General features: G+C 42.5%; 1 protein-coding gene across 1 annotated transcript; it reads left to right on the top strand.

Moving 5' to 3' along the window:
• Window positions 1–10954: 10954 nt before the first annotated feature.
• LOC105913788 lies at window positions 10955–11785 on the top strand. The gene is made up of 2 exons (XM_012843680.1): window positions 10955–11233; window positions 11693–11785. Exons 1-2 carry the CDS (start codon window positions 10955–10957, stop codon window positions 11783–11785), a joined length of 372 nt encoding a protein of 123 aa, XP_012699134.1.

Genomic DNA, 11785 nt, shown 5'->3' with positions numbered 1-11785 from the left:
CATCGGGTGTCAAAATAAGATACGCTGCAAGGCTTGATTTCACAAGTGAATCAAGGTCCACAAACAATACCACCAAATATGAAGCATTGCTCTTGGGGCTAAGAAAAATGAGGACCTTGGGCCAACAAGTGTTTATTGTAAAGACAGACTCGAAAGTAATTCAAGAACATGTTGAAAAAAATAGCGAGGCTAGAGAGCCGGAGCTTGTCAAGTACCTGGCCGTGATAAGAGCGATGGAAAAATACTTCAAGGGATTCACTATACAGCACATCCCGAGGGTAGAGAATGATGAAGCAGATAGGCTAGCAAAAGCAGCAGCACAAAATCAACCTATGCCCCCTGATGTGTTCTACGAAGCCATCTGTACGCCATCAACAAAAGAACCAGCCTCGAGGGTTGTGAATGCAATCACCAGATTTGACTGGAGGGCATTTTGAGCCTCACGATGAAGCTGAGATAAGTAGAATGAAACAAAGGGCCAGTAGCTATGCAATAGTTGATGGAGAGTTGTACAAATCTGGAATATCGTCTCCCTGGTTAAGGTGCATAACCTAGGAGAATGGAAAAGAATTACTAGCTGAAATCCACAATGCGTTTTGTGGTTCCCACATTGGAACCAAAGCCTTGGTGGGCAAAGCCATAAGGTAAGGTTTCTATTAGCCAACCGGAATCCTTGATGCTCGAAGCTTGGTACGAAGTTGCGAGGCTTGCCAGAAAACAGCCAATCAGCAAAAAGTGCCTTCACTGCCAGTACAACTCATACCGCCAACTTGGCCACTGCAGAGATGGGGCATGGACTTGGTAGGACCATTGCCAACCGCTCAGGGCAACTGCAAGTTCGCAGTAGTGGCAGTCGACTACTTTACCAAATGGATCGAAGCTAAGCCATTAGCAAATATAACCTCAAGCTCTGTGCAAAAGTTCTTTTGGCAGAACATCATCTGCAGATTCGGAGTTCCTAGAGAACTAATAGTGGACAATGACAAGCAATCGGACTATAATGATTTCAAGGAATTATGTGCAAGCATAGGTACTAAAGTAAAATTTGCTTCGGTATATCATCCTCAATCAAACAGAGCTGTAAAAAGAGCAAACGACATAATCTTTTCAAGCATCAAAAAATGTCTATTTGATCAAAAGAAAGGAAAATGGGTAGATGAGCTCCCAAGGGTAATATGATCCCACAACACCACAACATCAAGAGCAACAGGTTTCACATGAAGAAATAAAAAATGAAAGCCTGAGAGTGTTGAAGATCGAGGCTAACTCAGATAATGAAGAAATCAAAAAAAGACTTGATAGAGCTTGACATACTACAAGCAGCAGAAAACCTTGACAATTATCAACAGGAAACGAGAAACTGGAGGGATAAGAAAGTGGTCCAAAAAGAAATCAAGGTGGGAGACCTGGTCATCAAGAAGAGAAAAAACTAGGAGAACCTTAGGAAGTTGCAAGAAACTTGGGAAGGGCCATATGTTGTCACTCGAAGCAACAAGCCAGGATCGTTTTACCTCATAGATCAGCTTGGAGCAGAGTTGCCACACACATGGAATGTGGACAACTTACGCAAATACTACCATTAGTTGTTGCATTTATGAAAGCCTTCAACTTGTGAATCTATAAACAATGTCGAGGGCACCAAATTTACTTTATCGTATTTACCTTTCCGCAAATAGACCGTACTCTTTTCCTTTCTAGGGGGGCTCCACACTAGAGGCAAGGTTTTTAACGAGGCGGATCCATGTAAACCTTTTACTTTCTAATGAAATGCATTTCCCCCTTGTCTTGTGATCTGCAGTATAGCAACAACAAGTCGCGGAACCTTGCATTTCTGTAAGATAAAAACTTGCATTTCTACGCAAGATCTACAGTAAAGCCACAAGAAGTTGCGGAACCTCACATTTTTGTGCGATAAAAACTTGCGTTTCTACGTAAGATCTACAATAAAGCAACAACAAGTTGCGAAACCTCGCATTTCTATGCAATGAAGACTTGCGTTCCTGCGCAAGGACTTGCGTTTCTTCACAAAGCCCACAGTGAAGCAACAACAAGTTGCAGAACCTAGTTTGTTTTTGTGCGGCGAAAACTTGCGTTTCTGCGCAAGCACAAGACAAAAGCAACAATAAATTGCAACATTCGAACCTCACACTCATACGCGACAAAGAAACTCTAACTAACCTTGCAGGTTAACAAGTTTCACGAAATCAGTTTTTATGAAATCAACCTAGCCTCAAAGATTGAAAAGCCATACGATTGAAGCAACCAAGAGTTGCGACATCGACCCAACTTTACGTTAGATTTTTATGTCAACAAAACTTGAGAACAAGTTTTGTCGACTTATCTCCAACAATGCCCGAAGCTCAAACTGTAAATTAACCTCTAGTTAGAAATGCACCAACTACTTTCACACAAAGGAGTGAAGGGGGGGAGGGTGATGTTTTTTAACAAAAAAAGCTCTACATCCCTTTGCGTGAAAAAATACATTAAGACAACGAAACGAATAACTTTCGCTATGAGCAAGCATCGAGAATCTTTGGTTACCTAAGCAAAACCCTTGCACAAAGGAAAGGGGGGTTGATGTTTTTTCAAAAAAAAGAAAAGAAAAATGATGCTCATTCCTTTATGCTACGAGTTTTGCTACAAATCTGAAAGGAGTTTTTATCACATAACAAAATCTTGAGCCTCGAAACATCACGGTCCTAAAAGCGAAGGGACTCGAAGCCTCCTTTCTAGCATAGAACCAACCTCGAAGAAAAAGGGTTCGTAAAGGATAGCGTATGAATCAAAAATAAGATAACAAGCACAAATAGTTAACAATGTTAAAACAGCTAAAGTAAAACAACCATCATTTACACCCAAAGTTTACAACAACCAAATATTACAAACATTAAAAGTTTCAACCCATGACCTTAAACGTTACAACAGCCAAATGTTTCATATCACTTCTAAGCCTCGAGCGCTACGCCTCGTTCTAACCAGAGCCTCCAGCTTCACCTTCATCCCTCGAGCCCTCTCCCTTAGCCTATTCGAAGTAGAACCAGTTAGGAAATAACCAGAAAAAATGCAAGCTCAAGACAAGAAAAATAACAGCTCAAACCTTCGCAAGCAGATCTTGGGCAACTAGCCTCATGTAGTCACGCCTAGAGACTGCCCAAAGTTGTTTCAAGAAATTTTTGTTCAGGATTCTAATATTCTTGGACATTTCTTGCTCGCCAAGCTCTGAGGCTAGAGGAAATTGATAGCTACGCGCCCCAAATCTGAGGAAGTTAGAACAACCCTCTTTCTCCAACAGTTTAAGCATGCCCGCAAAGCAAAAAGAGGCAGCATAGTCGCTGGCTCCAGTGATAACCTCGAGCAAATACTTGAACTCCTGGTCCATCCAAACAAACATTTCCTTTGCACCCTTCTCAGTAGGGAAAGGAAGAGGCTCAGCACCAAACTCAACTAAAGCTGCCTTGTATACCTCGTGAATATGTGTAAACCTAGTTTTCAACACCTGTTCCGCTTCATTGATAAAAACTTTATGATCCTTGAGGCTCTTGCCGAGAGCATGAATCATTGTGTCTCTTTCGGCACAAGCTTTATCTTTCTCGGCACAAGCTTTCTTCAGAGATGAGATAGTTATTGAGTCCTCCTCTATGGTACTTCGCAGCTTCTCCAAAACGCCAAGATTATCTTGTGATTTTTTCTCTAAGCTCTCCACCCTTTGAACGAGGTCACTACATGTTTTCACAAGAAAATCCTTATTCTTCTGCAAATCAGCATTGGCTTCAAAAAGCAAAGTCTTGAGGTCATTTAAAGCACTATTTTCCTTTGTTAGCCTCGCGACCTCAGCCTTGAGTTCCCTAACCTTAGTGCTGCGGCTGAGTTTGTCTTTTTCCTTCTCTTGAAGCCTCTCAACAATGACCTTTCTAGCAATTATAGCCTGGAAAGGGGGAACGACGAAAAACAAGAAAAAACTAAGGAAAAGAATGAATTGATAAAACAAGTAAAACCTCATTCATCACCAAAACGATACCTTATATCCGAGGGTAGCCGTTATCCTGGCCAAGTGATCAGGGTCAAAATATCGAAGGGACTTCTCATGCTCTATAAAAACAAAGAGCAACATATAAGAAAAGCAAAAGCAAACAAAGAAAAAACAAAAAACAAGTCAAGAAATAAAAATATACTAACTTTCAAGGTTAAAAGTGCTGCCTTGAGCATCGTCTTCAACAGATAACTTAGCCATTGTAGGGGCCTGAGGAACTTTATCTTTTTCTTCTTTTTTGATGCCCTCCTCAAGAACCTTGTCTTTGTCGGCCTTAGCCTTTCCCAAAGTTGCCCTTGCTATCTCATCTACAACACGGAGTGAGTCCTTAGAACCCCACAAGAGTGGAGGATTGTAAGGGTCGTCATCCTCACCTGATCCGGGCACATGAATCGATAACAATTTTTCCTTGATATCGGTGCCAAAAGCCTGGTTGTAGCCAGCAATAAACGGAGGCAGAGCGGAACCCAACGAAGGCTCGCTATACGCCTCTCCACCTGCGCCAACAGTATTTTGCAATTCCATCAAAAACTTAATGGAGGCACCACTGGAATCAACAAGGTCTAACTTAGGCAAAAATTTGATAACATTTTTACTTGGCTCAGCAGGCATCGGATCAGGCTTGTCCATCTTGATGGCAGCAACAGCCTCGGGATGTACCTCTTTTTAAAGGAGACTCTGATTCAGCTTTAGGGTGTTGAGATGAGGCCAAAGACAAATCCTCATCCAAAAATCCTTCATTATCCTCTTGATCTACAACATTAACAATTCTAGCTCCAGTAGCTGTTAATGGCACTGATAATTTCCCGATCTTTTTACCAGCTTTCTTCAACTTCAGACCAGCAAGAGCTCCCGTATCCTCGAGTTTTGGCTTTGTAACTTCTAGCCTCGCCTCAGGATTGTGCGTTGTAGGCATAGAGCTCTTAACAACCCGAGTTTCTTGCCAAAGATACTTAGCTATTGATCATCAGAGGAGCCTTGGCTGACCAAGCTTTTCTTTTTAAGAGCCTCGAGGCTGGATGTCTTGGACTTCTTGCTGACCTCGATCACAGGCTTAGAGGCTGGGTCCTCAACTTTCTTCTTCTTCCCTTTACCACCATTCCCACCGATCTCAATGGAGCCAGTCACGCTAGCCTCGCGTATCCGCTTGGAGGGCTCGCAAGGCTTGGCGCGAGGCTCGACCTTGATATCCATCTCTTAAAGAACACGGTTCACTCGGACACCGTGTGTAACAAATTTGCGAGCAGACAGGTATTCGCTCTCATGACAGGATCCAATAATATCCATGGCCCGCCTTTCAAACTCGTCGACAAAAACACCAGCGTTAACCCCCTCCGGCAAACTCAATCCAAATATAGGATAAGGGACTGGCCTAGGGTACCACAGTATAGGCTTCATTACAATTTCCCTTGGTGCCCATCAACTAGAAAGGGGCCAAATGTCTGCCACCAGAAATCCTCAACTAAATCTCACCCAGCAATTGACAAGGAGGCAAGGACAAAAGCATCTTCGCATTCTCGGAAAGCTTTTGACCTTACTAATGGAGGAACAGTTGTAACGTACAAAGGCGACAACGAGGTAAAAAAAAATAGATAAAATGGCTGACCATAGCCGGAAGTCTCAGAGATATCCATCTTAATATAAAACCAATATCTAAGATAGTCATCGTCCCACCTATTCTTTTGTGCTGAAGAAAGCTCGACTTTGGAAATTTTTCTGCTTTCATTGTTCCTCCGAGTCATGAACATGCAACAGCCAAATTGTGTTTCAAAAACGCCATCCTCATCATCAAACTCAACCCTCTTTCTTCTATACATGAAGCTTAAACAACCTCGCAAATCCATCAACATCGATCACACCTCCAAAAGTACACTGAACCCAATAAAATTTGGAAAGTGCCACGAAAGAGTTAGGGGTAAGCTAGTGAAGCTTGGCATTATATCTTTCCAAGATCACAGGCAATGTTTTGTCGTAGGGAAATCGCATGTCAACGGTAAAGAAGTCCCTAAATACCACAGCCTTGCCAATTTGTGGTTTCGGCAAAACCTCGTCACCAGGAGACCTAGCAACACCCTCGAGAAAGTATCCTTTGCCTTCATAGAAATCAATAGTGTTCTACCAAGCCAATGGTCGCCCGAAACGCATAGTGGGAGGGTAATCATCCTTGCTAACCATTAATTCTGATGGGTCAGCCTCTACGTTTGAAACATCCTCACCACTCTCAATATAAGAAGAAACCAAAACTTCACCAGCCTTGCCAGACCCTTGTCCCTCAGCAGCGTCGTCACGTAACCTCGTTTGTTCCGCTTGTTCTTCGGAAGACATCAACCTCGTTGTTTGCATAATCCGAGCCAGCTGGAAAACACACAAGTAGAAAATCAAAACAAAAATAACAAAACAACAGTTAAGCAAGAATAAAAAGTATAGATAGCATCAATACCTTCAAAACTTTGAAGATCAAGAAAAACAACAGAACCACGAATCTTAAAGCACTAAGCGGGCAGCGCGCAAAATAACAGCAAGACGCGAGGGTAATCCAAGGCGACTCACACCCCCCGCCTTTTATAGGCGCGCTAACGGGCGCGAACGGGTGTCTCGAACCTTGAACCAAAGCCTAAGCGTCAACCAATCAAAAGTCGACACGTAATTTGCAAAAAGTAACCGTTGGCTTATCTCTCCTCCGACGCTCAAGGGTGATGTTTTTTGGTAGAGCGATCCTTTGTCGCGGGTTCGGCCCGTCAGAGTCGACCCTCGCCCATGAAGGGCTACTATGGGGATCACGCAAAAACTACACAACCTCGAGCGCCGTCGGTAGGTGAGAACAACTTAACCTCACAACTTGTTGGTCAAGATACGAAACTCGTTAACCTCGCTGGCTCTGAACTAACAAACTAAACTCTCCTAACCTCGCATCCTCTTTGCAACTTTGAGATTCCAAAGCTAACAGCTATTGGTTGATAACTAAGCTGCAATTTAACTTACCCTCGAGTGTTTGAAGCTAGTCTTGAACATAGAGCTTTCAACTCTACTTTTTACTTAGGATCAGAACTGGAGAATTATTGAAATAGAGAATTGGTGTTCAAAACTAGGCTTGCAGCTCATTGGTTTTATAGATATTTTGCATTGTGAAAACTCTAGCTCGAAACCTGACTTGATCAGCTTATGTTTTTAATTACGTGAATAAAATTTTACAAAAAATTGAGCAAGCACAAGGTTCGAAGCTTGAACACCCTGGCACACGTAGTAAATTTTGACCACTGAGCTACGCCTAGCAATTGGTCTCTACCTTAGGTTAAACGCTTTAAATATCAAAAGTATAGTTAATTTTCTGCATTTTCTGACCGAAATCAATTTTTTCATACCCAATTGGAACCCGGAAGTCACAACTCGCAAAATTTGAACACTGACTCACATAGCAATAACAAGCAGGGTTGTAGGACGTGGTTACTCCTAGTTCAGTGAGGCCCCACTTGACCGTTGCGTGGTGGGGTGTACGGCATGCCTAGTCTCGATGCAGGGACCACCAGGTAGTGACATGGAGGTGTGTATGCAACGTGGCCACAACCCATCATATCCAAGAAGTTAGAAGACACAGGTTCCATGTAGAAAGTGACTTGGAGGGCCATGTGGCACGATCATTGCAAGTTGGCATAGGGTCCACTTGGTAGTGACGTGGAAGGGGTGTGATGTGACCACTATTAATTGATCAGAGCTCGCTTGGCACTGACGTGGAGGAGGTGAGCGATGTGACACTACTTATTGACAAGGGGCCCACATGGCTGTGACGTGGAGGCTGTATGCGATGTGGCGGCTGCTGGTTGGATGTTTCTTTGTATAACTTTATTTGTAACATTTTTTTAAATGTGTAACAATATACTACCATTTTAGTAACATTAATTTTATGATATTGTAATCATTTCTTGTAACACAATTTTACAAAACAAGCGTATGTGTTACAACGCTCATTGTAACACATACTTTTGTGTTCATATGAAACTTCTTTGTAACGCATAGATGAATATGTTACAAGAGTATGTTACACTATCTATGTTTTGTAGTGGTGGGAAAAATTATAAAAAGGGAATTATGAATTAAAGGATCTTAGAGGTCTTCTAAAATTGTTTTATCACATCCTCCATTGTATTGTGCATGTTATAGTTATTAGATGAGTTAGCACATCATTGACCTTAAACGATCAGGAAAGTTTAGTGATATATTATTTCAGTTTCAAGAAATGGTGACTTGTATAATCATAAATCCTGCAACACTCTTTCCCATGTACTAAATACACCATGTCGGCATCTTAAGAATCCTTTACTTGGTGCTTTGGGTAGACCTCATGCTATGTGGCATTGATATAGATTAGGGATACTTTTATTTGAACCTATATTGCACAGGGAATTATCAGCTTTCTCCACATCTACTGAACATTCCATCAAACATACCATTAAAAGGATCAATGTGCCTAGGGGGAGGGGGGGCTGAATTAGGCTTCTACGAACCTTTGCAGGGAAAATGGTGTTGCAACCTAATTCCAACCCTCTACTAACATGGAAATTGTAGAAAATGAAATTGCGGAAAGTAAAGAGAGAGGGTTGGAACGTCATTTTTTCCCTGAGGTATCGAAGAGTCAACACTCTCCCCTAGTCCTTGTTGGAGCACCAGTGCTAGGGTGTAGCTCCCTCTTTATCCATGCAAGAATTACTCTCTAGTGGTAATCCAATCTTCACTCCGGGTCGATGAATTCCAATACCGAGCACAACCATCTTGGGGTTTCTCACAAGACTCCTCTTTGAGAGCTCACCAAGAAACACACCACCAAGTCGTCTAGGTGATGCCGATCTCCAAGGGTAACAAGCAAGTCACTTACCTACACAAGCCAAAGAGATTGGTGGATGCACACTTACTACTTTCAAAGCACTAATAATTTCCTTAATTTTGAATTAAGAAACTTTCAAATCACTTCTAGTGCTTCACTTTCTCTTCCTCCAAATATCACTATCACCTTCGCTAATAAGTAGCAAGAGAGTCCAAATAGACAAGCTCACTTTCTCTTCCTCCAAATATCACAACCACCTTCGCTAATAACTAGCAAGAGAGTCCAAATAGACAAGCTCATGAAATATTTAGAGGCCAAGGCAAAAAAAACTAGTTGTCACCTTCACGTGTTGTAGAAAACAGCACCAACTAATCCGGTGCACTAATACTATGCGCACCGTAGTCTGCGATACCAAAATTACGCCTTTACAATGCCACTGACAGTCACTAAATCATATAGTGTGGCTCTTCCATTGTTGACATTGTTGCATATGGTGTAATCCAGAGATGAATTTGAGCCAAACCGAGCCAAGTCACTGGTCACCGACTAATATAGTGTGAAGACACTAATTTAATCGGTGACCCTCTTTAGTCCAATTTATGTATGCAAAACTCATCCAATTCCGTAAACCCCCAAAACTCATCCAATTCAGTTTTTTTAGTTTTGACTTTGCTTCTTCACTTCTTTGACCTTCAACTAAGCTACCTAGTGCTTGTTTTTACAAGTATGCATCACACCTAACTCTAGAGCCCATCTACGTCAAGCTACTACAATTATTGTACGGCCAAAGGAAAATAAAGACCTAAAACTATTCCAATGTCTCTCAACTCTAAACAACACTTGAAAAAAGCTTACCTTTAGCCTTCATGCATATCCTTTGAACCAATGAAAACCCATCATTGCACTAAGTGTGAGAATGTCGCTACAAAACACATTTTTGTCACAATGATCATATTGTTGTTACTCGTCAAAACCGAATTAGGGATCTAGATGCTCTTTCATTCATTATATAATTCTTCCACAACGTCTATGCTGTCAGACAAGTTCCAGCTTCATTACCATCATATCATTCCCCTAACAAACTTTAATTTGACATAGTTACATCTCCCTTAACTAACACCACATCAACATGCTCCTCCATACAATGGATCCCACAAACCTCATCATCATTTGGGACACCATGGACGATGATCACCAATGGTTAACGTTAGTGCCACATAAGAAACTTTTACTATTTTAGGATTATTTTTTATATTATTCACATGTTATTTTTCACAAATGACACTTTGACACTATAACTTGCCGCTTGGCACCGCTAAATGACTACATGGTGATCCATGCAATATGCAATGCTTGCCTAATAGTTGCGATTGTTACACACTTCTTTAGTAACACCACTAGAACAAATGTTGTTGTGTGGATTGTCAGAGTAGCCATGCTCATCCCTCACAACCCCTTGTGGTGTTATGATGCTCAAACCCCTTTTGATTGCAATGACAACTTAGATGGATACCATTTGGCACAACACTATCCCTAAGGAGTTCCTGCAACCTATCTTCTGCACTTGGATTTCTATAAAAATATGGACCAAAGATTACTAATGAGGTGAGTCAACCCTTCACTCAACCTCCGCTCCTTGCGTGAAGCAACATGAGACCCTTCAGTCTAGATGTTTTTCTATCTACTAGTACAGTTGGTGCCAACAATATCTACGCTCGCCGACTCTCCACCGAGTATCTTTTCGTCGCTAAGCAAATGCTAGTTGGCGCAAGTAATGTTTGCACTCACCGCCGCTCCACCGACTACCATTTCGTTGCCTAGCAATCGACGTCATACAAAATCACATGGAGTGCTTGCAAGGTGACTAGAAGACGCACGTCTAATGTTGTGCGCTATTTGTATGTGTAGCCACATCAACTGTGCGTGGACTGCCTTTTTAGCATTGTTGTACCCCGGATAAATAGTGCAAAGTGACATGTCACTGATTACTTGGCCCGACCTCGTAGGCGTTAGCACTATTTGTATATAAAAAAGGAAAAGCATTAAAAAGAAGAAAAGTCTGCATCATCTCATTCCAGTCATCTAGCCTGCACCCAAATAGCGAGATGGCACTGCCGAGTCCACCACTGATGTTGCCGGATGATGCCGTCGGCGAGATCCTCCGTCGCCTCCCGCCGGATGAGCCTGCATGCCTCGTCCGTGCCTCCCTTGTTTGCAAATCCTGGCGCCTCCTCATCTCTGAACCTGACTTCCTCCTTCGCTACCATGAGCTCCATCCTACACCTCTGGTGCTCGGCTTCCTCTACAACAACCGCTTTATTCCTACCACCACAACCAATCCCCCGCTCTTCCCGCTGGAGTTTGACTATTTCGACTGGTTAGTGGTTGGGCTTCAATTGCCACCATGACCGTGTGCTCCTCCACACCATGGATCCGACATGCCTCGTTGTCTGGGACCCCATCACCAATGACAAGCACTTCCTGCCTGAAGTGCTCGATTACCCATGCAACCACCTCATCGCAGCAGTGCTTTGCGCAGCGAATGGTTGCAATCACAGTGGTTGCCATGGGGCTCCTTTCTTGTGATTTTTGGTGTTGGAGTATAAGTGAATTGCCCACCTTTTTCTATCAGCTTAAGCTTTTGGGTTGAACTAGTTGGTGCATGAAACTCAATATGGTATCAGAGCCAGAGGTCTCGAGTTCGAATCCTTGTGGGCGCGATTAAATAAAATAATTCCAGCCCACTCCAATTTCCATGTGCGGCCTAAGGGAGCCTGCACGTGAGGGGGAGTGTTGGAGTATAAGTGAATTGCCCATCTTTTCCTATCAGTTTAAACTTTTAGGTTGAATTGGTTGGTGCATGCAACTCAATATTTGGGAGCACCAAAGATGAGGATGTTGTGGAGGATGCTAGTGTCACATGGGTGAGCGTCTAA

The sequence above is a fragment of the Setaria italica genome, chromosome II (genome assembly GCF_000263155.2).
Source record: "Setaria italica strain Yugu1 chromosome II, Setaria_italica_v2.0, whole genome shotgun sequence".
Taxonomy (NCBI): domain Eukaryota; kingdom Viridiplantae; phylum Streptophyta; class Magnoliopsida; order Poales; family Poaceae; genus Setaria; species Setaria italica.
Note: the sequence above shows the minus strand (reverse complement) of the source record. Positions and strands in the feature narration are given on the sequence as shown.

Bases quoted from the DNA above. Each gene is read 5' to 3' on its own strand.
- LOC105913788 (XM_012843680.1), top strand. From the start codon at position 10,955: ATGGCACTGCCGAGTCCACCACTGATGTTGCCGGATGATGCCGTCGGC. The intron at 11,234-11,692 runs GTTGGGCTTCAA...TTAAACTTTTAG, and splicing joins ACTATTTCGACTGGTTAGTG to GTTGAATTGGTTGGTGCATG.